This window comes from Astyanax mexicanus, chromosome 14, assembly GCF_023375975.1.
Source record: "Astyanax mexicanus isolate ESR-SI-001 chromosome 14, AstMex3_surface, whole genome shotgun sequence".
Lineage (NCBI taxonomy): Eukaryota > Metazoa > Chordata > Actinopteri > Characiformes > Acestrorhamphidae > Astyanax > Astyanax mexicanus.
In genome coordinates, this window is record NC_064421.1 from 30301084 (window position 1) to 30327264 (window position 26181).

At 40.2% G+C, this 26181-nt stretch overlaps 1 protein-coding gene across 6 annotated transcripts in view; it reads left to right on the forward strand.

Moving 5' to 3' along the window:
- The first annotated feature begins 1616 nt into the window (after positions 1-1616).
- Positions 1617-26181, forward strand: part of ehbp1 (EH domain binding protein 1) — a 248288-nt gene continuing 223723 nt past the window's right edge. For 4 of the 6 annotated variants that reach the window (XM_022672775.2, XM_022672778.2, XM_022672780.2 and 1 more), the window contains exons 1-4: positions 1617-1992; positions 5281-5429; positions 6873-7388; positions 22015-22072. In XM_022672775.2, coding sequence (XP_022528496.2) covers positions 7285-7388; positions 22015-22072 — 162 coding nt within the window. In that variant the 5' untranslated portion in view covers positions 1617-1992; positions 5281-5429; positions 6873-7284. Of the gene's footprint in view, positions 1993-5280; positions 5430-5589; positions 5769-6872; positions 7389-22014; positions 22073-26181 lie in introns of those variants that run through there. The other 2 variants (XM_022672777.2, XM_049464271.1) reach the window with 2 other exon arrangements.

The following is a 26181-nucleotide window of genomic DNA, read 5'->3' on the forward strand; positions in this document are numbered from 1 at the left end:
AAAATATTAGAGTGTGACATTTTTTGTAGTGGTGACTTTTTTGGACAGGCTGTATATGTTTATATGTGTATACACACACTCTACCCTCCCCCCTCCCACAGGCAGCTCAGTGATTCCCTCATGTGTACAGTTCCTCACTTTAAAGCATTCTTTGGCGTGTTGCGTCTGCCTGTAATCTGGAAATCTCAGGCCTGAGGATCAGAACAGCCACGCTGACACGAGATGAAATCCCACACAATGCAGGTAAGCCCATTAGTTAGTGGCAAAAATACAGTTAATACTGTATATCAAACGATAGAGGTCAAATATGAATGTATTTATTCATTTTAAATTGTTAAACAAAAATAAATCACAGTCAAACAAAATTTAAAACTGGATTTAAACCACATTTCACCCTAATTTTTTCCTCAATAAGTACATTTATTGTAATTATGAACCTTTATATATTTTTTTACAACACCAGAGATGTAGCCTAACAGTGTCTTGTTATACAGTACTACCCTACAGTATAATGACAATGAATTTGAATCAAATATAATTAAATTTACAGTAGTACAAAAAAAAATAAAACATCACTGAAATGCGATTTAGGACCTCATATATGCATGCGATTTAGGACCTCATATATGAAAGGCTACATTCACATAACCAGGCTGAAGTGACTCAAATCAGATTTTTTTGCTCAATGTGGCTCAGATCTGATTTTTTCACGGCTGTGTAAATGTGCTAAATCAGATTTTTTCTAATCAGATCTGAGCCACTTCCATATGTGGTTCTAAATTGGACACGTATCCAATCTATTGACATGCGACATGAATGTGAACGGTCAAATCAGAATTTATGCAGCTTTTACGCATGTGCTTCTCTCTTGTACCCACACATCTCAGTGCCAGCTATAGCTGCAAAAACAGCAAAAGCAAGCCGCCTGGCCTTTTTTCTCCTCCTCGACCTGAGCATGTACTTCAGACCAGCTGTTTACTCTCCACTCCAGCAAAAGATGCTCCACATATGAGCTGCTAACGCATGCATTTCACCTGTACAAAGCTACAAGTCGTTTCTCAAATATGGCATTTTTTGTTGTTGGTAAAAAAGCAACGTTTACACACATATCAAGGTGTGTTCAGGGACAGATTCGTTCACATTCCACACAGATACAGATCACTTATATTTGTGAATGTGAACAGTCAAGATAGTCAAATCTGATCTGAGCAAGCAACGGATTTGAGCAATGTGGCTTGTATCGGAATTGAGTCACTTCAGCCTGGCAATGTGAACATAGCCTAAGTAACCCTAAGTAAGTAAGTAAGTAAGTAGGCTTATGCTTTTTAATGCTATGGAATTAAAGCAGTATTAGTATTTCTGCATTTTAAAACAGTAATTTAAGAGATTAACTGAATTTGTAATTTGCTGAATAAGCTGTTTATTTTCCACAGGCTGTGCCAAAACAAAGCTGTGCTCCACATTGCAACACTCATGTTTCTATGCGAGTCAAGACAGGGCGGGGCAACGGCGCTGCGACGGACGTGAGCGCTGACCAATAGGAGTGTTCGCCTCATGAATCTGTAAATAGTTTGAGAGGTGACAGCCAATCAGCGCTCGCCGGTGGGCGTGTGTGAGTGAATGTATTAAAATGACGGAGAAGAAAACTGACTGTTGAGTTTGGGTTTACGGGGCTTCGGCTAGAAAAGCGAAGAACAGTGAAAGTTGAGGGGGTTGTTAAACGTTAGGACCGTAAATTAACGCCGAAAGTCTCCTCTCCTGCCCCGCGGAGTCGTCTTCGTGCGAAAGCGGCGCGTTTGCGAGCATTTCTGCCTGTTTTCTGGATGGTTCTGTTAGCTAGCTGGCAGGCTAGCTGCGCCTGCAGGACTGTGGTTAGTTTAGCATAGCCTGCTTTAGCTTAGCTGTAGCTTAGCCTAGCTTAGCTTAGCCTGGCCGGTTACCCTTCCGGCTATCAGACTGCGGCCGAGGCCACCCTGCTGAATAATTGAAGAGGTGAGTGATGGATTTTCTTTCTCTTTTTTCCACAAAAGACGAGCCAGCACAGCGGGCTGCGAGAGGTCCTGGGCTGGGCGCTAGACTGGGCTAAGCTAATGCTTCTGCTGCTGGTGGAGGTGGTGAAATAATATGCTACATATTGGCTCATAGCGAATATTTGAGTGAGTCAGTGACCCAGATCAGCTGCTGGATATATCCTCAAAACTGTCACTCAGACAGCAGAGGAGTGAGCTGCTGATGGGTCTGTGGCTTGTGAAGAAGTCAGGGTGTAAAGGGAGTTAGCTCAGCAGCGTCTGCTAACTACCTCTTAAACCTACTGCTTAAACTGGGCTGATCTGTACTCCTCCAGAGATACTGGCAGGAGTTATAAGTGCAGTAGTTAACTAGCAGGACTTGGGTTTGGCTGGTTTTTAAGTTTGTCCACTTTTCTATGGAAGCCCATTTCCACCATCTGCAAAAATAAGGGTCTTAAACTGAGTTATAATTATGGGATAATACTCCCAGACTTAGTACTGCATAATTAATGTCATATTTGTCACTTAGCATCTCATAATTATGACTTGGCACCTCTTACTTGTGACAGAACCTCGTAATTGACTTAGTATCTCTAATTGTGACTGTATCTCTAAACGTGTCTCACAATAATTACTTACTATCTCATTCCTGTCTTACTATTTCGTTAATATGATTTAGCATCTCATATTTATGACTTACCATATTGTAATTATGAGTTATTCTCTTGTAATTATGACTTAGCATCTCATATTTATGACTTACCATATTGTAATTATGAATTATTCCTTGTAATTATGACTTAGCATCCCATTTTTATGACTTACCATATTGTAATTATGAATTATTCTCTTGTAATTATGATTTAGAATCTTGTAGTTATGACTTAACATCTTGTAAATGTGACTTACTATCTAACAATTTTGACTTACCATGTCATAATTATGAATTACTATCTCATAATCATGACTTACTATTTCGTAATTATGCCTTAGCATCTTATAATTATGACTTACCATATCATAATTAGGACTTTGCATCCCATAATTGTGATTTAATATCTATCTAATAATCATGACTTAGCATCTCATGACCTAGCATCTTGTAACTATGACTTAATATCTAATAATTATGATTAGCATCTCATGACTATCTGCTGACTACCTAAAGTGGTTGTGCTTTTCTTCTCCACACATTTCCCAACACTAGCTTTTTATCTAGCTTTTGAGAAGGGTTTACATCTATCCATGTTAACATCACCTAAACCTCCTAAATTCTCCATCTCCTCCTTCACGGAAAAAAACAATGTAAGATCTCTCTTTTTCCTGTTAATAGACCAACAGTTTTAAACAGCACATATCTTTTTATTTTTCTTTACATTAGTGTAGTTGTCACTCTGGGATCCATTTATAATGCATAAGCTGTCATAATGTGCTGTCACACCTATCTTGTTTGGTCTGAGCCAAACAAGGGGGGGATCAATAATAGGAAGCTGAGACAGACTATAATCAGTCATTAAACAGCAGAAGAAGAAAAAGAACCGATTTCTGTGCTGATTTTGATCTTATTTGATTGTCGTCCCTCTGCATGCACACACAGTATTGGTACAGCAGATTATGCTGCTGATTTTTTGTATCTACTGTAACTGTAGATTAACCCCTATTTACAAACACAATATTAAGGAATCTGATGTGTTAAGGTCGTTCTGCTTTGTAATGTTCTGTATGTTTCACACTATAAGGCACACTTAAAATACTTTAATTTTCTCATAAATTGTTCCTGCATCTTAAAATCCGGTGTGTATGAATTTTACCAGTCAGGTTGTAAGGAGCAGTAAACCACTCTGCTGTACAGTGTTACACAGTACAGCGTTATACAGGAGTTATACAGGAGTTTCAGTTTAGTTCTCCAGCAGTATTAGCATTAGCAGCTAACCGTTCCAAGCACTAGTTCTTTTGCTGTTTAGAGGTGTTTATTATCAGTTGGTAGCCTGCTGCTAACCCCAAGAAGCACTGCTGGAGCAGCATTAGCATTAGCCACTAACCGCGCTAAGCACAAACTTATTCGCCATTCAGAGGTATTATTGGCCTGTAGCCTGCTACTACCCCTGACTAGCTCTGCTGCAGCAGCATTAGCATTATCCACTAACCATGCTAAGTGCCAACTCTTTCATCTTTCAGAGGTGAGTATATCGTATTGTAGCCTGTGCGTTTACTGCGTTAAAACGAGCTATGTGGGACGATTCACGATTCCAGCAAACATTTCCCTGGCTTACTGGAACCTTCAAGTTTCCTCAGCTGCGGCTAATGCTAACTGCTAATGCTCCAGTTTAGTGGAAATCTGGAAATCTAAGCTTACTTTGAATAAATAGAAGTGCTTTACTCACCCAAATAAACAATTTTCAGGAGAGAAATATATAGTTTAGCTTAACATTAAACTTCTCTATAGTTTCTCTATAGTTTCTATAGTCCATAATTTCTCTTTTCCTTTTTTACACATTATCTGACACAGTCCCACAATCTCTAAATGGATTTTAAATCATCCATATCCTGAATCGTCTCCTAAAAATCAGTAATTAAGCACTGATTTATCAAACCAGGTGTTGATGTGATCAGAGCTCAAATGCTTTGGAAATGTTTTGTAGAACACAGTGATGTAAATCCACTACTTCGTGTATGAGTATTATTTGTATTTATCCTAATGTTAGTCTTTTACTGAGTAAATAAACTCTTATCATCCAGATAAGCTGCTTTTCATTCTAATTTTACCGGGAACTGGCTCTGATTCCCATGACTGGTGCTTGCCAGTCTCACCTCTACTCAAACATGACGTGTGTCTTCTATCTCGTATCTCATCCATGCAGTGTAATATAAACCACCATACATATGCTGAGATACAGGCTCTGCTACATGTGTATATCCAGATTGATGTTGTACACGGAGGTTCAGAGCAGCCTGAGCCAAGTCTGTCTGATAGTGTTGTGTAATTTAAAACACTGTCAGGGTTGGTTCTGGCAGGTAGAGTGTTCTCAGCTGGCCCGGGGCCTATCTGCGTGTAGTTGGCATGGATAAGTTGCGCAGGTTGTGAAGTGCAGGAATGTGTATTTGTTGGGATTTTACCAAACGACCCTTTCTATCATCCGCGAGGAGTCTCGTACGGGCTCGTCTGAAGACTCCAGACGGCCGCTCTGCGATAACAAATGAAACTGAGATATATATTTTACCGTCACCGTAACCTGAAAACATCTGTTCTTGTTTGGCTCTTTTTTTCTAGGGGGGATCTTGTGCCAGGACACCTTGCTTGAACTTGCAGCAGGTTGTTGTACCTGGCGATGGGAATCTTGGATTTTTACTAGCTACCCTTGAGTTTGTTGTAATAACATAAATTTGTTATTTGCATCACAACAGCGTTGATTTTATAAGGTATGTATACATGATAAACGCATTAATTGTGAAGTGTAAAAGTATCTAGGCACATTGCGATTTTAATTATGATCTATTCCTTTTCCTCATTGCACGACTACTTGGTACCTTTAAATAAAGTATCTGTAATGATCCATAATGAATCCCTTATTTATAAACATAAAATAAAGGAATCTGATGGTCGTTCTGCTTTGTGATGTACGTGCACTCGAATGGAGTGTGATTCTGGCACAGAGTCAGAATTTGGCGCAACACCTGGAAAGGCACGAAGACTCCTGATGCACGTCCTTCGACAGCCCAGTCAGTGTCAAGTATAGGGAGACCCAGCCCACATAGGAGGTGATGATGACAGAACACCTCAGAGTTCTTTAGTGCAGTTACAGTAACAGTAACCAAAAACGATTATAGAATGAGCATCTTGATGCATGTTTTTCTTTTATACAGGATTCCGTTCCTCATTGCATGACTACTTGGTACTTTTAAAGTAAAATATCTGTAAGAATCCATAACGATTCTTTAATAGGTTTTTTGACACTTAATTCTATTTCATTGAAAAAAAGCATAGTTATTTCAATTAATCAAATGATAGTACAAAAATCTAGGATTCATTTGGGTGGGGTACTGATTAATCAAGCTTTAGCCACAATATTAAAGCCAGCTACTAGGATAACCAAGACAAGTGTGATGTATATGCAGAGCTGGTTTTAATGTTAAAGAATATGAACACGAATAAAGTATTATGCAAAATTTATAATAGAGCTTTTTGTTTGTTATCAGGGTTGGTTTGATTCTTTATAAACTAGAATATTGTAATGTGCTGAGTTACTGAGATTAACTGAGAGGTTTAATGGAGAAAATAAATGCTAGTGTAGCTGCATTGTTTCACTGAGAGCGAGAGAGAGTCTTCAGCACAGTGACTTACAGAGTGTTTATGGACAGTAAAGGCCAATATATACTTCTGCCTCGAACCTCGATGCGCAACTCCCTGGAGATGCAACGCATCTCGTGACATGGACAGCCACGGTTGTGATTGGTCCGCTGGGCCTTGCGTTCCTGCCTACACATTACTGCCGTGGTTTAAATTGCAGAGCGACGCAGAGTAGCGCACTCTCGCTAAATACTCGTAGATGTTTGACAGAAGTATAAATTGGCCTTTACAAGGAAAATGAAAAGAGCGTGATGGATAAAAGTAGTAGATGGCTCGAAATAAGTAGCTAGCTGGCTGGATTAGCGCCAGTGCTAGCATATCCCCCAGCTCATGGCTCTACTTCGTGCCGCTCACGCTGCCTGATCGATTCCGATCCTTTGATCCAGTCACGTTATCAGCCTGAAAACATTATGAATTATTTTGATTTTATGGCAGTTTTAATATTTATTTTTGTATTAGATCTAACCGGTTTCTGATTTCCCTTCCAATTGATTTATATTTTTCCTTTTCTGCAGTTTTTCCGATGCTGATAAACCCGGGATAAGGGACCGCCATGCTGCTCTGAACTTGTTTGGGGCTGCTCGGGCTACGTCATGCTGCTGTTGGTGGCCTGGCCTTCACCTGGGTGGATGTAGAGCGTCTTTCTGCCATGCCACTCTTCAGTCCTCCGTGATTGTGTGTTCGTTGTTTTCATGGCACTGATCCCTCACTGTGGCTCAGTCGTGGCTTTCTTCCTGTTGCTGTTTTATTTAGTTCCTTCTCCCCTGAAGCATCAACAATGAATGTATGCGACGCTGCAAGTTCGGCCGGATACTTTTGAATTGGATTTATCTGACCAGCCGCGCTGCCAGGACTGGACCGTCATCTTCTCATTACTGCTATTATCATTTCCGTTATTTTCTCCAAACTGTCAGCTTGTAGAGGATCATGGCTTCGGTGTGGAAGAGGCTGCAGCGTGTGGGAAAACATGCGTCCAAATTCCAGTTTGTGGCCTCCTATCAAGAACTCATGGTGGAATGTACAAAGAAATGGTGAGTTTGTTTTTTAATGTTTGTGTTCTGGTAGATTTACAGTAACGTATGTGTTTTTAGCACTACAGAGAAACTGAGGTTTGGCTCTGCTTCACTTGAGTCAAATTTCATTTAAAAACATGCACACACACACACACACACACACACTTGCACATGCATGCATGCACACACAGATAAGAAAAGATGACCCATGATTTTTGAAGGCATGTGTTCCCACTGAGCACTGTACCCCCAGGCAACACACACACAAGCACACACACGGGCCTGAGGTGCTCCAGATGTGTGTGTAGGGGATGGAATGAGAGGAATGTGGCGATGTCTGTTGCTTTGAGGCGCTGGGGGAGGAGGAGGAATGTGAGGAAAGACAGTTTGTCTCCATCTTGATCTGCATTTTAGATGTTGAGGCGTCAAAAATGGGTGTCCAGACGTTTGCGGACACCCCAAATTCTGCAGCATTTACTGCATTAAGCACCTGACACTGTAACAAGTGTTCAAAGCCTCACACAGCTTATGTAATCCCCATAGAGGAAATAAAGCACTGACCAATTGAACGGGGCGCTTTGGAGCTGGGCGTAGGCTAGAGGAGTCAGAAGCCCTCCAGCACCTTTGAGGTCAACCATGAGGAAGTTCCTTAATTTTATGCATTTGCACGTCAGTGTAGCAATGGGTATGATTAGAAAGGGTGTCCACATATATGTTGGGTGTAGTTAATACTTTAGGTGTAGGTGTAGTTAATAGTAAATAATGCAGCTTATATTCACCCACCATCTCTCAAGACCCACAGAAAACAAACATCCTGACTCTTCTCTGTTCTAAGACTGTCACTCAACTTCCACTGAGTAACAGAACAGCACTGAAAAAAACTTAATCTTAGCAATTGAAATGATCTAATTTCAAGGAAATTAACCCATTTTGTTTCTCTGATTTAAGAATTTTTGTTTTACTAATCATTGTGTAAGATCAAGTGTAAGATTTTTTTGCTTATTTTAGAACCAATGATCTTATTTAGACTTACCTAGAATTTTCACCTTATTTTAAGTAATTTGACAAAAGTGTACAAATCTAAGCCCCCAAAAATGAGGGATTTTTGCTTGATTTAAAGCTCCACTAGGTAGGATTTTAGATTTTATGCTCGTGGGCTCTCTCTACAGTTGTAGAGTGTAATAAATGTTTCAGGCGGATTAGTTTCTCTTTCTCGTTTCCTGGCTTTCACAGACATATTCAGTCTCTTTCCAGCTTCTGCCAGAGTGTCTGTATGTTAGTTTTTGTAAAGAATGAACCAGTAGTCCTTGTAGAACTGTTAGAAGTAAAGGTCGGAAAGCAGGTCGCAGTTCTCGCGAGCGTTGGTCGCGGCCGCCTCGGAAAAATTACAGAGTCTGGTTTGAGCTCAGAGCAGCTCCGGCACAGACATGAGAGCACCGCTATTCCTCCTATTACACCTCAGTGGAGCGCTGCAGTGAGTTTCAAGCTGTAATTTAACTTTTTTAAAAAGATCAAAAATCAAGGAAATTCTACCTAGTGCTGCTTTAAGTCTAAGGCTTTTTTGACTTATTTTAAAATATCTTACTATAAAAAATTTGCTCAACTGAGAAGCAGAAAAAAATCTGTTTACATATATTTTGTCTAGTTTTTGGCAAAGGCTATTTTGCAGTAAAAAAAAAATAGCCTGAAAACTGAAAACTCATATTTTCAAAGAGTTCCTAGACAAAATTTTCTCTTTGTCCTGGTCTTTACAAACTAGCTCTGGATATTTTGTAGTAAACAATGAAGCCTTTTTGTAAGTCGCTCTAGATAAGGGCATCTGCTAAATATCTTAAATGTGAACCTGTGAGACTTGCAGTGGTCTCTGCAGTGTTCTCCAGTAAGATCTGAGAACTGAAGGAAAGGTGGTCCTGACCCAACAGCAGCTCAGCAGCAGCTCAACAGCGCCGGGCCTTATTGTAGAGGCTTGGAATGTGTGTTTGTGTGAGCGAGCTGGAATGAGTGAGTGTGAGCTGGAGCGTGGGCTCGGTGCCGTGTGTTTCATCCATCCCGTATGTTGGTGTTGGAGTGATGTAAGATTTTAGTCCGAGGAAGAAAACCAAAGCCTCTCTCGACTGAGAACCAAACTCATTTAATCAGCGTCAGATTTTCTGCAGGAACAGTACAAACTGCTCTGGGGTTTGGGGAGAGGAAAAGGTCCTGGGAGAGGGAGAAACTGAGTGCAGGATAGAGGGAAAGGAGAAGAAAAGAGAAGGCTTTAGTGGAGTAATTCTGAAGATGAAAGGCGGGAAGTGATAGAGAGGCTACAGTGGAGTGAGAAAGTGGGGAGGCCAAAGTAAGGATTGTTCTTCAGGAAGAACGAGAGGTAGAGAGAAAGAGATTTTAGACGAAGATTAGCCTTCATTTCCAGGTTACATCACCTGGATGGACTGTAGTGGAAATTTGGCATAGCGGCATGTCTGTGAGATAATCAGCTCTTACACTGAATTAAAGATACAGTGTAGTCAGGAGGCTTAAAGATCCTCACACTCACCTATTGACACATCAGATATCAGACCAACAAGGCTGATCCAGATTTTAGTTCTTAGCTTGTGCTGAACCATAAACAAGCCTTAATATAATGTTAACATCAGACACGTCACTGATTCAGATTTCAGTGCACAGTGCAGCTGGTGAAATGTCAGCCTCTATAATGCACTGCTGTTGGAGTTTCGTGTTCTAGAGGGTGTTTCTTGTAGAAGGTCTGGTTCTAGGATGCACTGCTGTTGGAGTTTCGTGTTCTAGAGGGTGTTTCTTGTAGAAGGTCTGGTTCTAGGATGCACTGCTGTTGGAGTTTCATGTTCTAGAGGGTGTTGTTTGTAGAAGGTCTGGTTCTAGGATGCACTGCTGTTGGGGTTTGATGTTCTAGAGGGTGTTGCTTTTAAAAGGTCTGGTTCTAGGATGCACTGCTGTTGGGGTTTCATGTTCTTGAGGGTGTTTCTTGTACAAGGTCAGGTTCTAGGATGCACTGCTGTTGGGGGTTCATGTTCTAGAGGATGTTGCTTGTAAAAGGTCAGGTTCTAGAATGCACTGCTGTTGGGGGTTCATGTTCTAGAGGGTGTTGCTTGTAGAAGGTCTGGTTCTAGAATGCACTGCTGTTGGGGTTTCATGTTCTAGAGGGTGTTGCTTGTAGAAGGTCTGGTTCTAGGATGCACTGCAGGTGAAATGTTCTAGAATGCAAAGATTTCTACAATGCACTGCCTGTTTAAGGTCAGGTTATATAATGCACTGCATGTGGAACCTCAGGTTCTAGAATGCACTGTTGGTGAAATGTTCTAGAATGTGTCTTTCTAAAATGCACTGCCTGTTGTAGGTCAGGTTCTAGAATGCACTGTTTGGGGAACTTCAGGTTCTAGTTAGTACTGCTTATGGAATGACCGTTTCTGTCTCAGGATGCCACTCAGGTGCTTGTGCAGTCTCTTGTCATCTCAAGACTTGACTACTGCAACTCTCTACTGGCTGGTCTTCCACTGCGAGCCATCAAACCACTACAGTTAATTCAGAACGCGGCAGCACGACTCGTCTTCAATCTTCCGAAGTTCAGTCATGTGACTCCTTTGATGCGTTCCCTCCACTGGCTTCCTGTTGCCGCCCGCATCCGATTCAAAACCCTGACGCTGGCCTACAAGGCAAAAAACGGACCAGCACCTTCATACCTGATGGCGATGGTCAAAGCCAGATCTGCACCAAGAGCTCTTAGAGCTTCCAGTACGGCTCGGCTCGAACCTCCATCACTCAAAACACACAGAAAACAGACATCCAGACTCTTCTCTGTGCTGGCACCAAGGTGGTGGAATGAACTCACTCACGGTCTTCAAACGTCGACTGAAGACACATCTTTTCAAAGAGTTCCTAAACTAATAAAAAAAAAAAAAAAAAAAAAAAAAAAAGGTTCCTAGGGTTCTTAACATGATTAAGTTCTATGTATCTCTTGATCCTAGTCTACAAACTAGCTTTGGATATCTTAAGTAACTTTGAAGCACTGTTGTAAGTCGCTCTGGATAAGGGCGTCTGCTAAATACCATAAATGTAAATGTAAATGAATGTCACACTCTGGAATCAGTTGCTGGTAAAATGTCAGGTTCTAGAATGCATTGCTGGTGCAATGTTCTAGAATGTGTCTTTCTAGAATGCACTGCCTGTTGAAGGGCAGGTTTTAGGATGCACTGCTTGTGGAAGGTCAAGTTCTATAATGCACTGCATGTGGAACTTCAGGTTCTAGACTGCACTGTTGAATGGGTCTTTCTAGAATGCACTGCCTGTTGAAGGTTAGTTTCTAGGATGTATTTCTTGTGGAAGGTTAGGTTCTAGAATGCATTGCTTGTAGTATGTCAAACTCCGGAATCAGTTACTGATAGAATGTCTGGTTCTACAATATTTCTAGAATGCACTGCCTGTTGACTTTCAGGTTCTAGACTTTACTGCTTATGGAAGGCCAGGTTCTAAAATGCACTGCTTGTAAAATCCCAGGTTCTAGAAAACACTACTTGTAGAATCTCAGGTTTTAGAATGCACTGCTTGTGGAAGGTCAGGTTCTAAAATGCACTGCTTGTAGAATCCCAGGTTCTAGTATGCACTACTTGTCTAGAATGTCTTTCTAGAATGCACTGCCTGTTGACATTTAGGTTCTAGAATGCACTGCTTCTGGAAGGTTAGGTTCTAGAATGCACTGCTTGTAGAATCCCAGGTTCTAGTATGCACTACTTGTGGAATCTCTGGTTCTAGACTGCACTGCTTGTAGAATCCTAGGTTGTAGAAAGTCTGATTCAAGGATGCATTGCTTATAGAATGTCAGGTTCTACAATGCACTGCTTGTGAAAGGTCTGGTTCTAAAATACACTGCCAAAGATAGTCAGTCTGTTTCTAGAATGGGCTGCTCCTTAGTGTTAGAATGTGCTGTTGGTGAAACGGCAGGTTCTAGGACGTGCTGCTGATGGAATGTTGGGTTCTAGAGTTGCTGAATGGTCTTTGATGGATTTGAGGCTGTATGCTCTGGCTCTGCTGTGGCTGAGCTCTTTCTGAGGGATCCTCTGGATTAGAGAGCGTTTCTGGTGCCAGCAGCAGGATTTTCCCCAGCAAAGCACAGCAAGGCCAAAACTGCAGCTCTGCAAGCTTCAGACAGACTCAGAGAACACCCCTTACACACACACACACACACACACACACACACACCATGGCCAAAATTTTAGCTCTCCACACCAGATTCAGGTGCACTGTACAGCTGAAAGTATGCATGTATGATGCCCTGCATTTAATGTAGATCTGATTTCTGCCTATTGCTTGTTTGTTCACATGGACAATTCTAGCCAGACAATGCCAGTCCCAATCCGTACAACCCACTGCACTGTCCACTCTGTGTGGTAATTCCTCTTCTGACCCTGGATTGAGAAATGTTAAATTGAGTTTTGTCATTGAAACATACAGGGAAGGTCAGAGCTACACATCATACTGCAACCAGCCAGCAGAGACACTCAATTTATGGTGGTTTCACTTTGGAGAGATTTGTTGCAGTTCATTTTTATATACTGTCTCTGATTTTAAAGTTTAAAGCTAGTCCCCTTTTCAGGAATTGAATTTGTGTTTGGTAGTGTGTTGTTAAGGAAGGAAATGTTAGCAGTTGTTTAGAGTGGACTGAGGGTGGGTGAGGGAGGTTGGTTCAGATCAGTGAATTAACATCTCTTTCTCTCTCTGTGTGTGAGTGAAGACTCTAATTAGTTGTAATGGAGTCAATAAAGCTGTTTTATTACCTATTTTAAAACTCAGTAAAGGGATATTTCCATTACAGCGTGCCATAGGAAGTGTCTGTGTGTGTTTGGTTTAACACAGTGGAGATGTGTGACTGGGGCTTTGTACTGCTTTACAGCCACTCACAGTTACTGTACAAGGCCGCAGTACATGTGCTAACTGTTAATATATTAATTTCTCGAGGGACAATGATACTATTATATTAATGTTTTTGATAAATGTAGTATAATAATTATACTATTATTATTATTATTATTATTATTATTATTAATAGTATTAAACTTTGCAGCGGTTAGCAGCGCTAGCCAGCCGCTTTTAAGAGTGCAAGTCAGCCGCAGTTAGCAGCACAGGCGAACTATGGTTAAGAGTAGGGGTGGGCAATATGGCCCTAAAATAATATCATGATATTTTATGGTATTATCGCGATAACTATACTCTTGGCGTTATGACAAAAAAATTTTTAATACACTACTGCAAGAAAACAAAACTTACATTTTATTATTGTATATGATATGATCTAGCACTCCTCAAACTGAGATTTAAAAAAAATACAAGAATTTTATCAGATTTGTAAGTCAATGATCCAGAATGTCATGATACTAAAAATAATGCACTCCAAATATCTCCATATATCCAGGATTAAAGTAAATTAAATGATACTTAACAGATATAATCTGTCTCTAATAGATATATAATGGGGAATGAGAACAGTGTGAATATTTATTTTGCTTAAAGCAACAAGAAAGTAGTACCCTGATGTTATAATTAGGGTTGAGTGTTATGGCACGATATTTAAGGGTATAATATCGTTCAAGATATTTTAATATGCTGACGATATTATCGCGTACGATACGATATGGCATAGTAGCTTGTTTTAACATGGTAAACGCATAGAATAGCATCTGATATACTCAACTCTGAACATTCAAAGACTAGCGCTGCGGTTAGCAGATTTGCTTCAAAACATCAGCTTCAGTAACATAGTTCTATTTTCCAGGTGAATTTTCTGTCATTTGTAATGTATTTGGAGAGATAAAGAGAGTGAAGCTGGTGTCAGTGTTTGGTTCTCTATGGAAAGTAAATGTATACAGACGTTAGACGTTAGTGAATCAGTCGTTTGGTATCGGCACTCTATAAAGATGTGCTTCTGTTTTTTAAAGTGGTTTAACACTCAGTTATGTAAATGGAAAAAAGAAACAGTTATGTGTTGTTTTCTCTGTACTGGTCCAGAATTCCGCAGGATTTATAGGGTAATTTAACAATTCCTGTGTGTTTAGGAATACGCTGTGGCCGTGAGAGAGGAATTCTCATGAATAACTTTGACTGTGTTAAAACATTACTCCCTGACATGGAGACTAAATGCTAACACACACACAAACACACACACACACACATACACACACACTGGTTCTGAAAGATCGCACTTCTGAGTAATATGGAGAAATTATGTAATGATATGCTATTTTCATTTCTGATACAATCCTTGTATTTTAAAGTAGTTGTGCTGAATTCTGATACTGGTCAAAAGAATTTCATAATTATATTTGATTCGCTGTGAGAAATGTATATTTTTTAATAGCAGAACAGTTTTTCTTTTTTTCCAGTTATCTTCATTTAATTGAAATTGAAAAATTATTTCAATTAAAAATTGAATACTCTAAATTGATCCAGTGTGTGTAAGTGTGTGGTATGTATGTAAGTTTGTGTGTGTGTGTAAATGTGTGTAAATGTATGCATGACTGTGCCCAGATATGGATTGGCACTCTGTCCTGGGTAAATGCTGTAGTGCCCGATGCAGTCCTCCAGGTGGACGGTCGTTTCCGGTTGAGAGTACGCTGTGCGCTATTGGCTGCCGCTTCTCACCGGTGTGTGGATATAATGTGCTTGTGTGTAAAATGTGTAAATTGTAAAGCGTCCTTGGGTTTCTAGAAAGGCGCTATATAAGTTGAACTTCATTCATTCATTCATTTTTCCTTTTTTTGTCTTGAAGAAGAAATTGAGCCAATAGAAATGGTGTAAATGGTCAGAATCACTGGCCATAATTGAATTACATCTACTTCCAGTTGAGGGTTTTGCATTGACTAGGTTGGTGAAATGGACTTCCCAAATACAGCGCTTTTAGCCGATGCTCCCAACAGACCACAATGCTAGGGATAGGGGCATAGAGTTACCCATGCAAAAAAAAATCACTAATTTTACACCATTAACAAACTCAGAGTAGCTCCACGCTTTATTGGTAGAATTCTGAGGATCCTGTCATTTAAAATGAGACACTGAGAACTTTGCAAGTACACAGTAGTTTATTAAAAACACACAATACCTTCACAGGTAGTTCTCTGGGTGAAATCTGTAGCAATCTAGTTTCCCTATCCTACCTATTCGTTTGTGCTCAACCAAGCTGGTCTGAAGTGTGTGTGTGTCTGCGTGTGTGTGTGTGTGTGTCCAGTAAAAATTAAACACACAACCCATTCATTGGGCTCTCCAGTGGAAAACATCAGTGTCGCCTGTCATTTCCTTTCAGCTCAGTGTTTCAGTAGCTTTTTAGGAGAGTGTGTGTATATACACACACACACACTTGTACTAGAGTATGATTAGCATGCAGACAGCAGCTGTTGAACTGAAGATCTGCTCTTCAACACACTCGCGCTGTGAAAGCATGCGCTGTCAGTCAAAGCCGAGGAGCTGGGCTGAGGATGAGGGTCTGGGTGGTGAGGATCTGGGCATAGCGTGGGAAGCTGGACAGTGACGCTCCTCTGTGGTCACTGTGGTGGTTATTATTATTAATGCAGGATGAGGAGTTGACTGTCCTGCTGTCTCCTCCCAGCACTCTTCCTTCCTCTCTGATGACCCTCAGGTTTATTTCAGCTGTACCGTTTCCTCCTCTCGTTCTGTTTGGATTGTGATTCTGCTCATTTTTTTATGGAGGTGTCCCTCTCTCCTTATCCAACCTTTTCCATGATTTCACAACAGTCACAGACAGGAGGTCGTTCCCAAAAGGAATGTGAGCTCCCATTTTCTTCCCCTTCACTTCTTCTTCTTCCTTGTTTCCTCTCTCTCTCACTTGCTTTTTCTTTCTTTCTTTCTTTCTTTCTGAGGAGGAGTTAAAGTACAGAAACCACAGGACCAGCAGTGTCCCCAGAGGAGGGCATCCAGTGCATAAACCATATACCAACACAAACAAATACTTAAAAAAAAAAAACACTCAACCACACCTCCAGATTCTTACAACAGAATGTAGAAATGTAGTTCCAGTAAATCTGTAGGAAAACTCATCTGTAAACATCAGCCTTCATGGTGGTTTCACTTTTTAAGGGATGTTGTGCAGAACTGTACCTGCAGAACATCGGAGTGGTCCAGCGGACTAACGCACTGGCACTATGATCGGGCGATCACTGGCGATTGTTTGTTCGAATCCCGGTCATGCAGCTTGCCTTCAGCTGCCTGAGCCATGAGAGAGCACAATTGGTCTTGCTCTTTCTGGGTGGGTAGATGGGGCTCTCTCCCCACATCACTCCAATGGGTGAAGGCGTCTGATTTATCAGAACTGAGTCGCTGCGCTTTCCTCCGAGCAGTGGTTAACTTCACATGTATTGCAGGAGGCATGTGCTAGTTTTCACCCTCCTGGTGTTGGAGCATCAGTAGTGATGGGGGATGTCCTAATGAGTGGGTTGGGTAGTTGGCTTTGTAAATTAGGGAGAAACTGAGATAAAAAAAAATAAGTAAATAAAATAGCAACAAACCAAGATGAGTTCTGCTCATCTCTGCTCACCGAGAGGACTAAAACAGTGTTTTTGTTCAGTTTGAAAATGCTTACAATGCTTGTTTCGATGCCGTTCCTAATTACGGTAGTCCACGGTGGCTTGCAAAAGTATTCATACCCCTTGAAAATTTTCATGTTTTCACATTACAACTACAAATTTAAATGTAAACTTGTTTTTATTGATATTTTAACTGATAGACTAACACAGATTAGCCCATAATTGTGAAGTGGAACAAAAAAGATACATGGTTTTCAAAATTTCATCAAATAAATTGTGATGTGCAAAAATGTTCAGCCCACTTTACTCTGAAACCCCTAAAAAATCCAGTGCAATCAATTGCCTTTAGAAGCCCCTGTAATTTAGTCTGTGTGTAATTTAGTTTTAGGATTAATACAGCTGTTCTGTAAAGGCCTCAGTGGTGTGTTAGAGAACACTAGTGGACAAACTGGGGCTGAATATTTTTGCACATCACATTTCAGATTTTTGTTTGATGTAAAATTTTGAAAACTGTGTATGATTTTTATTCGGCTTCAGTTATGAGTTACTTTGTGTTGTTTTGTCACTCAGTAAAATACATTTAAGTGTTTGGTTGTGATGTGACACAATGTACAATGAGTGAATACTTTTGCAAGCCAATGTATGTTGTCCAAAGTCTATATACTTTAAAATATACTATAAAAATTAGATACATTTTTGTAGATCTTTTTTTTATTTTGCCAAACATTTAAATAGAAATCTTGCCAGGTAATGGAACAAGTCAGGTGGAGAGGGGTAGAGAGAGGAGTAGAAAGAGAGAGAGAGAGCGAGGGAGGGAGAGCGAGCTATAGAGAGTGAGAGAGATGGAGGCAGGAAGAGCTATACATAGAGAGAGGGAGAGAGAGAAAGAGAGAGAGGGAGAGAGAAAGAAAGAGGGGTGTTTTACTGCTGTTCTTTTTGCTCCTACTGTACTCTGTAATTTTGTATTTCTGTACTGAGATTTTTCACACATACCACAACACACACACACACACACACACACACACACACACACACACACACACACACACACACACACACACACACACACACACATTTTGTGTGTTACAGAAGCTCACACCCAGTTTCTCTCTCTGTCAGTCCCCTGCTGTGCTACTGACCCATTTTATCTCTACCTCTTCTCCCAGTGCATAAACCCAAAAAAGACAAAAGTATTGGGACGCTTAACTGCTCATTCCCTCTGTTTCTTCTAATGGGTATTAAGAGTTTATTCTGGTTTAATGGCGTACCTGCCTCTGTTGTCAAGAACGACCTTCTACTAGACTTTGAAACTTTGCTGTGAGAATTTTATGGCATTTAGCTTGTAGATGAGCATTAATGAGCTCTGGATGTTGGATGATCATCACCTTACCTAATTCACAACTTTCCAACCTGTTCTAAAAGTATTGGATGGAGCTCCATCATTTCATAGAACACAGTTCTCCACAGCTCAGTACTGGGGGGTTTACTGTATTATTATACTGTGTTATTAAATCTTGGAGTAGTTTCACTGTGTTATATCACAGGTAAGATTTACTGTATTATAATATTTTAGTGTTTTCCAAATTTTCCCCATTTTCTCCCCAATTTAGCACAGCCAATTAACCAACCCACTTATTAGGACTCCCCCTATCACTAGCAATGCCGAAAAATACCAGGAGGGTGAAGACAAGCACATGCTTCCTCCAACACATGTGAAGCCAGCCACTGCTTCTTTTCGTGCTGATGCCTCCATCAATGCAACAGCGTGAGCATTCTCAGTGTGAGAGTGCAGTATAAAGTATAGCAGGGTTATTTAATTAGACACCAGTTTGGTCCAGTTGGAGAAAATTTCGCCAGTCCATGGTCCGAAGCGTCACCAATGTTAACTTGTGTTATAATTCAGTGTTTTATTCTGTTTACTGAAGAAGCCTATAGTAGTTCTGTCAGTGTTTTATCAACTGAAAGACAGAACAAATTACACATACTGGTATATTTCAACAATATTTATTGTTTTAAATAGACCTGTCACAATAATTATATTATCATAAAATAAATGGAAACACCCTCAATAATTTAACATATCGAGTCTAATAATGTGAATCTGTATGTTCACTTTGTTTCAAAATGCTATATTTATTTATTTGATTTTATTTATATTAGATTTAGGCCTGCCTGTCATGATAATAATTACATGAATGATAAATCATACAATATATGGAGAAATGTTTGCTGAACATTAAAAAACAGTAGTTTTATTTTATTTAATATTATTACTATAGCATACTTTATTATGTTGTGGGTAAAACTGATGGGGGAGTTGCCAATGCTTTTTGTCCCCTGGGGGTTGCCATAGTTTTGAGGTAGGGTTGTTTTGGGAGTAGAGAGAGCGCTCCTGTGAGCGAGGGAGTTTTTTTTTCTTGCTGAGGAGTTCTGATCAGGTGGAGTAAAGTGGAATATTTTTGCACTATTGTCTCGATTGTTTCTCTTTAATTCCTCCAAGTAACACCGCGAGGTTACATTACTGTTAGTATGTTTTATAACTGTAGTTTTTTAATGTTTTTTCTGGTGCGCACCATCTGTAGCTTTTTTTTTTTTTTTTATAGCTTTTCTCGCTTTATTCTCCCACTTCTCACCGCCTGCTTCGCCTGTGTGGCTCCGCGCTCTCGCATCTGCACAGATCTGATTGGCTGAGGAGAGCATTTGGTGATCTTAAAGCACACGTGATTGGTCTGTGAGTTTACTGCGCTGTAAAGCAGTTTATTGGTTTGGGTCCGGATTGGACAACGTCTGGGTCCGGAAGCGGGCATAGCATATTCATGGAGTAAAAATGTATCATATTTTTGATTAATCAGTGATCTCATCCTTTGAAGATAACATGATCAGCCCCAATTTCAGATCACATAATCGAACCGGGGACATTCCTACCTCTAACCCATGCCAACAAGTTCTTGTTTGTGTATCTGCTTCAGAGAGTCCAATTCTATTGGCAGTTCTTCTTTTCTGGCACTATTAGAGGGGGTCACAAACATTTCTCCTGAAGTTGTCTTTATGTGTGTTGGCGATGTTTTATTTGCAGCTGAAAATTGTGAATAGTCAGCTGTTGTACCTGCTCTGGTATTCATACTCAATACACTGAACAGTGTGCCACACTGTACAACACACACACACACACACACACTTACACACTTTTCCCCTGGGCCTGCTGCTTGGCTCAGCTCTGTCTGAAAGGCTTCCTGCTCAGCTCGTTTCATCAGCTCTGCAAACCTGAAGGAGAACTAACACACACTTCTCCCAGAGGATCAGTGTGTGTGTGTGTTGGTTCTGCAGGCACACACACACCCCGGTTCTCCTGCACTGCTGCACAGGGCTGGGGTGGAGGTCCAGGGCGTGGGGGTGTTCCTGTGCACTTCCTCCTCATGTCAGGAGTTTAGTTTCATGTGTTTATTTATTTGTTTAAAGAAAGGGAGTGAAAAGGAGAAGGAAAGAGAGAGAGGAATTGAGAAATAAAGAGTTAAACAGAAGAAGATGATGGAGCAAAATGCATTCTGGGTGTTTTTGAGGGAGAGTTGAGGCTCAGAAAACTTATGAAACCGTGTGTGTTAGCGTGTGATGGTGGTCATAAGCATGCAGAAACAATGCACAGCTTTGTATTTGAAATTGTCTGGAAGGCACACATTTACAGTAACACACTCTCTCATACACATTTTCTCTCTCTCTCTCTCTCTCTCTCTCTCTCTTTCTCTTTCACACACTCACTGTCTATCTGTTTCTGTTTGTGTGTCTCTCTCTCTGTCTCTCCCTCTCTCTGTCTGTCTGTCTCTTTTTCTCTGTCTTTCTGTCTCTCACACACTTTCTCTGTCTCTCACACACTTTCTCTCTCTCTCTCTCTCTCTCTCTCTCTGTCTTTCTCTCAGTGTCTTTAACACATTGTCTGTCTGTCTGTCTCTGCCTCTTTTTATTTCTCTCTCTCTTGCAAGATTTTACCTAGGTGCATACAGTAATGTCCTCCCACTCTCTGATCTCACTTAGTCTATGAGGAGGTTAATTTAAACTCTGTAGAACCAAAACGTTTTTTTTTAAACATATAGAAGTATGAATCTCAGAATTGTAAAATGGTAAGACTGAAACTAAATATCACCTTTTAAAATATGTGCTTATTAAAAATCTTGGTATTGTGAATGTGTGAAATTCTGTATCAATTTTATTATTCATTCATTAATTCATTAATTTATATATTCAGATATATCCCCCCTTTTAAAATTAAATTTTCTTTTTTCTCTGCCCCTCCCCATTTATTTTTATTGTTTGTTTTTCTTGTTTCATAGATAACAAGTCATTTATCACTGATATATTATGATTGCATAATGTTTTCAATCTTCTTTTTAGCCATTTAATTGTTGTATTTGAGTTTTTTGTCCAGTGTCTAAATTTGTCTTACATTTTACCTGATTGTTTCTAATGCACCCTTACTACGTACAGTGAAATTAAACCACTGCTGTTTCTTATTAAAGACCTTTGAAATGCACATCTATACCTTCAGACTAGGGCTGTATGATATTTGATTTGAAAAAAAAAAAGACATTGACATTGACATTTTGATGTTTTGCAATATATGTTGCAAAAAACAGGAATTGTCACCTAAAGTTACAGGAAGTGAATGACCCAACATATTCCAATATTAAAAATATGCTGTGTGATTTTAGGCGGACATCACCTGTCACTGGTAGATCATCACATATCATTCACATCCTTTTTTTTATCAACAGCAAAAAGTGGTAGCACTCAATTAAATCTGCCTTATGTGCATCCTGTGCTGTGTCTGTGATGCTACCAGGCTAATGTTAGACCACAGAGCTCTGATGCTCTGCTGTAGATCAGAGAGAAAGTGATGTATTGATGCTCATTGTGAGTTTGCTTGTCTTTAGAGGGTGAGGTGACGGGAGGTTCTTTCCAATCCAGTGCTAAATCAGCTTAGTGCATCCAGACCAAACATCAAAGACACACAAACTCAGTCCAGTTCAGCAGAGCTTTGCCTTAGATAACCTTCTATTCAATTATTTATTCCTTCTTTGCTGATGTTTTGATTTTCTCTGTTTCTTCAGGCAACCAGACAAACTTGTGGTTGTGTGGACACGCAGGAGTCGACGGAAATCCTCCAAGGTGTGGAATTTTTCTAATTTCTGTAATTAATTACACTTTGTACATTGGTCAATTCAATTACTTGTTTTGTCTATTTATACTAGAAACCACTTCACTTAAAGCTCCACTAGGTAGAATTGAGATTTTGTGCTCGTGGGCTCCCCCTACAGTTGTAGAGTGTAATAAATGTTTCAGGCGGATTAGCTTCTCGTTTTCTGGCTTTCACAGACATATTCGGTCTCTTTCCAGCTTCTGCCAGAGTGTCTGTATGTTAGTTTGTAAACAATGAACCAGTAGTCCTTGTAGAACTGTTAGAACTAAAGGTCGGAAAGCAGGTCGCAGTTCTCGCGAGCGCTGGTCGTGGTCGCCTCGGAAAACTTAGAGTCTGGTTTGAGCTCAGAGGAGCTCCTGCACAGACACGAGAGCACAGTTATTCCTCATATTACACTTTAATGCAGCACTGCAGTGAGTTTCAAGCTGTAATTTTACTTCTTTAAAAAAATAAAAAATCAAGGAAATCCTACCTAGTGCTGCTTTAATGGAGCAGTGAAACAGTGAAAGCCACATCGCCCCCTTCGCTGTGTGGAGTTTACTGCACTGTAAAGTTAATCATATGAACATTATTGCATTTGATTGCTTTCTGTGACATGATAAATAAAATAATAATAATCATTAGTGAGCTCAACTTTCTAGCTCATCCCAATTGTATTAAATGGAGCAGAAAACACAGTTCAGTTCAATTGCATGCTGCCGATTAGGGGTGGGAATCGATTACTATCTCACGATTCGATTCGATTCCGATTTTGGGGGCCACGATTCGATTCAAAATTGATTTTTGATTCAAAACGATTTGAATTATAAATATTTCTGCTTCTGGCTTATGAATCGTATTGAAAAAAAACCCTCCATAATATACACTGGTCCTGGAGCAAGTAATGTGTTACAAAAACAATAAAATGTGCAGGAATGTGGGTCCTCAGTGACAGAGGAATCACTGGGATATCACAATGACGTTAATGAACAATAAATACATAAATAAATAACACTGCTTTATTACCAGGCTACTAGCGGTGGTGTGTAGGTGACGCTGCTGGGCTGATGTGATGATAGCAGTGGAGCGCTAAAGTTCAGGAGCAGCTGCTGATTAACTAGTTAATTTAAGGTGGTTGTATTTCTTCAGAAAGGGGGCAGGAGGTGGAGAAATTAATTCATATTGTCCATTCCTTAATTCCTCTGTGATGAGGAGCTGAAATTAGCTCTGATTAGCTTATTGTTATTTTTCCGTTCCGCCTTAAATGCTGCAGCCCGCTGCCACCTGTAGCGTTATTTAAGGTGGAACTGGAAAGTTAGCTAGTTAGCTAGCTAACAGTTACTGAAACTAACTACTAGCGATCTTTTTTATGCTTGTTATGAAGCATTCTGCCATAAAACATTGAAACTACACGTTAATCTAAGGTAATATAGTGCTTGTTCTGCCATCTTACCGGTGATTCTCAAACACCTACGCTCTGTGTGTGTCTGGAAGATCTCCAAAGGGACAAGCGCTATCCCCAGGGTTGCCAGGTCCAACAAAAATACCCAGCCCAAAATCAGTCTAAAACCCGCCCCTCAGAATCGATTTTGGGACATTTTAAATCGATTCTGAATCGTAGTAAATGAGAATCAAGATTCTTATGTGAATCGATTTTTTGGCACACCTCTACTGCCGATACATTCATGCTGATCTGCTCCAGAGTGCTAATCTACTGATGATGCTTATCTGACTATGTGTGGGATATGTCTTCTAATCAACAAATTTAATTTGATTTTGATAAAATGTTCTTTCAACTCCAAATATATCAGCAGCAGCAAATGATGCACTCTTCCTTTAAATAAATCTTTGTTGCCCCCTGGTGGTGAGAATCAGACACAACAATAACAAGAGTTTCAGCAGGGCATGAATATGTGTTGAGCTCTGGTCGTTTCCTCAGAAGGTGAATAGTTCTGTTGAGACAGGCAGCAGCTGAACTCTTTCTTCACTCACGCTGACAGATTCACTCTGTGTGGAATTTTTTTTTTAGATTTCTAGGAAACTTCCTAAATTTTAGCTCGAGGCAACTTTTATACACAAATAAGGAAATGTCTGAAAACAGGGTTCATACTAGGGTTGGGCGGTATGATGGTATTTCGGTATACCATGGTATTTAAATATGGTGACTGTATTGTAAAATATGTTTACCATGTGACGTGACGTGCCAAATCTATACTTTGAAAAATGGGACATTTTAAGACATTCTGTGCATCCACAATGAAAGAGCAGTGGGTAAGCAGTTGGAGCTCACTGATTGGTTATGGGGTGGGAGTTCTCACTGAGGAGATCATACAGCAAGAAGACACAATAGCAAGTGTTAGCTGTGAGTCAAGCGAGCTAGTTTAAAATAAAAACACCACTGCTGCAGTTTGGCAGCATTTTGGATTCGTTCCAAATGAAAAGAGAGAGCCAGCAAACCTAGATGAACCAGTATGTAAGATCTGCCTACAAAAAGTCTCAGCCAAAGATGGAAACATATCAAACATGCATTCTCATCTTAAAACGAAGCACCCTTCACCCTTTTCATTATAGTTTAGTTTTATTTTCTGTTTCTCCTCCAATTCAGTTAGTTTTAATTAGTTTTTAGAGTGGGTTTGCTAGATTTTATTCGTTTTTACACATCATATCAGAGAGCTCTATCTGAGAAAAACATAAACAAGCTCAAAAACTCAATAAACTCTACAGGTTTCACTAATTGTCACCGAAATGATCAACTATGAAAGGAAGAGAGAGAGAGAGATTTATCAGTTTATCCTCCCGCATGGGGTGTTCTGGTGTATATGCTACTCACAGGTAAAAGTTCTCACAGCTGCTTCTCAAATGGACAGCTGAGTGGAGTTTATTCATCATACTGTATCTCCTTTTTCTCTAGAAAACATGTGCTTTTATCTCCCTTACGCTCATATTCTAATGCCATACAGAATTCTACAGTTTCCTCTGGGTTTTCTGTTGTTATTTTGCGGCTAGCGCGAGTTCTTTAAACTAGAACTAACACCACGGACTGCGAGGAGTTGCGTGTTGCCAAAATCTGACCCCCACAGAATCCGGCTCCCCTACGCAAGCAGAATCGGCCCAACACCGCCCGCTGTTAAACTGCTGGAGTGGAAACAGCGCTTATGAATAAATGGACAAACACAAAAATTAGGGTAATCAATCTGTAATTTCAGTTCGTTTTAGTAAGTTTTGTGAACACACAATGCAGTTCCAGTTAGTCACTTTTCTTCTTAATTACAGTTTTTATTAGTTTTAGTTAAGAATATACTACCAAGTATATATAATATAATACTAAGGATATACTAATATACTAAGAATATACAGGTGCTGGTCAACGAATTAGAATAATTTGAAATAGTGCAATCATGAAATTCTTTGAATGCATTTTTTGTGCAGAAAGCAAATCAGGTGTTCACCGCACCTGTCCTACTCGTTAGACTAATCACAGAACTCGTTACCTGGAAAAAAATTTGCTCAGCTGAGCTTTCCAAAAGGCCCATTTAGGCCATTTAACTGTGACACTGTTGTTTTATTGAATTAGAACAATGGAGAAACCGTTTCATTGAATTAGAATAAATGCACGAATTTTTGTTTTCTGTGAAGAGTGTTCACTGTGCAGTATAAAGTCAGGGTTGAGTAGAATTTCTAAGTTGTAAAATCAATCATGGGTAAGCAGCGCGACCTCTCAACCGGAATAGTGGCTCAAATTCAAGCCCTTCGCCAACAAGGCTTGACCCAAACAAAAATTGCTGAGCAGCTCGGCATCAGCCAGTCTTCCGTCTGCAAAGCTCTCAAGAAAAACTGCAGCAAGCGCACCAACTGTTCCGGCGTCCGAAAAACTTCTGCTCGCGACAAAAAGCAGCTGAGAAAGATCGCAGTCAGCAACCGGTTCAAGTCCACTTCCGAGCTCACCGACTTGTGGAACAAGCAGACCGGCGCTGACGTCTCCAGATCAACCACTTACCGTCGTCTGCGCGAACTCGGCTTCAAATCTCACGTTCCAGCAGTAAAACCGATGCTGAACAAGAAACAAATGGAGAAACGGCTGAAGTGGGCCAAAGAACAC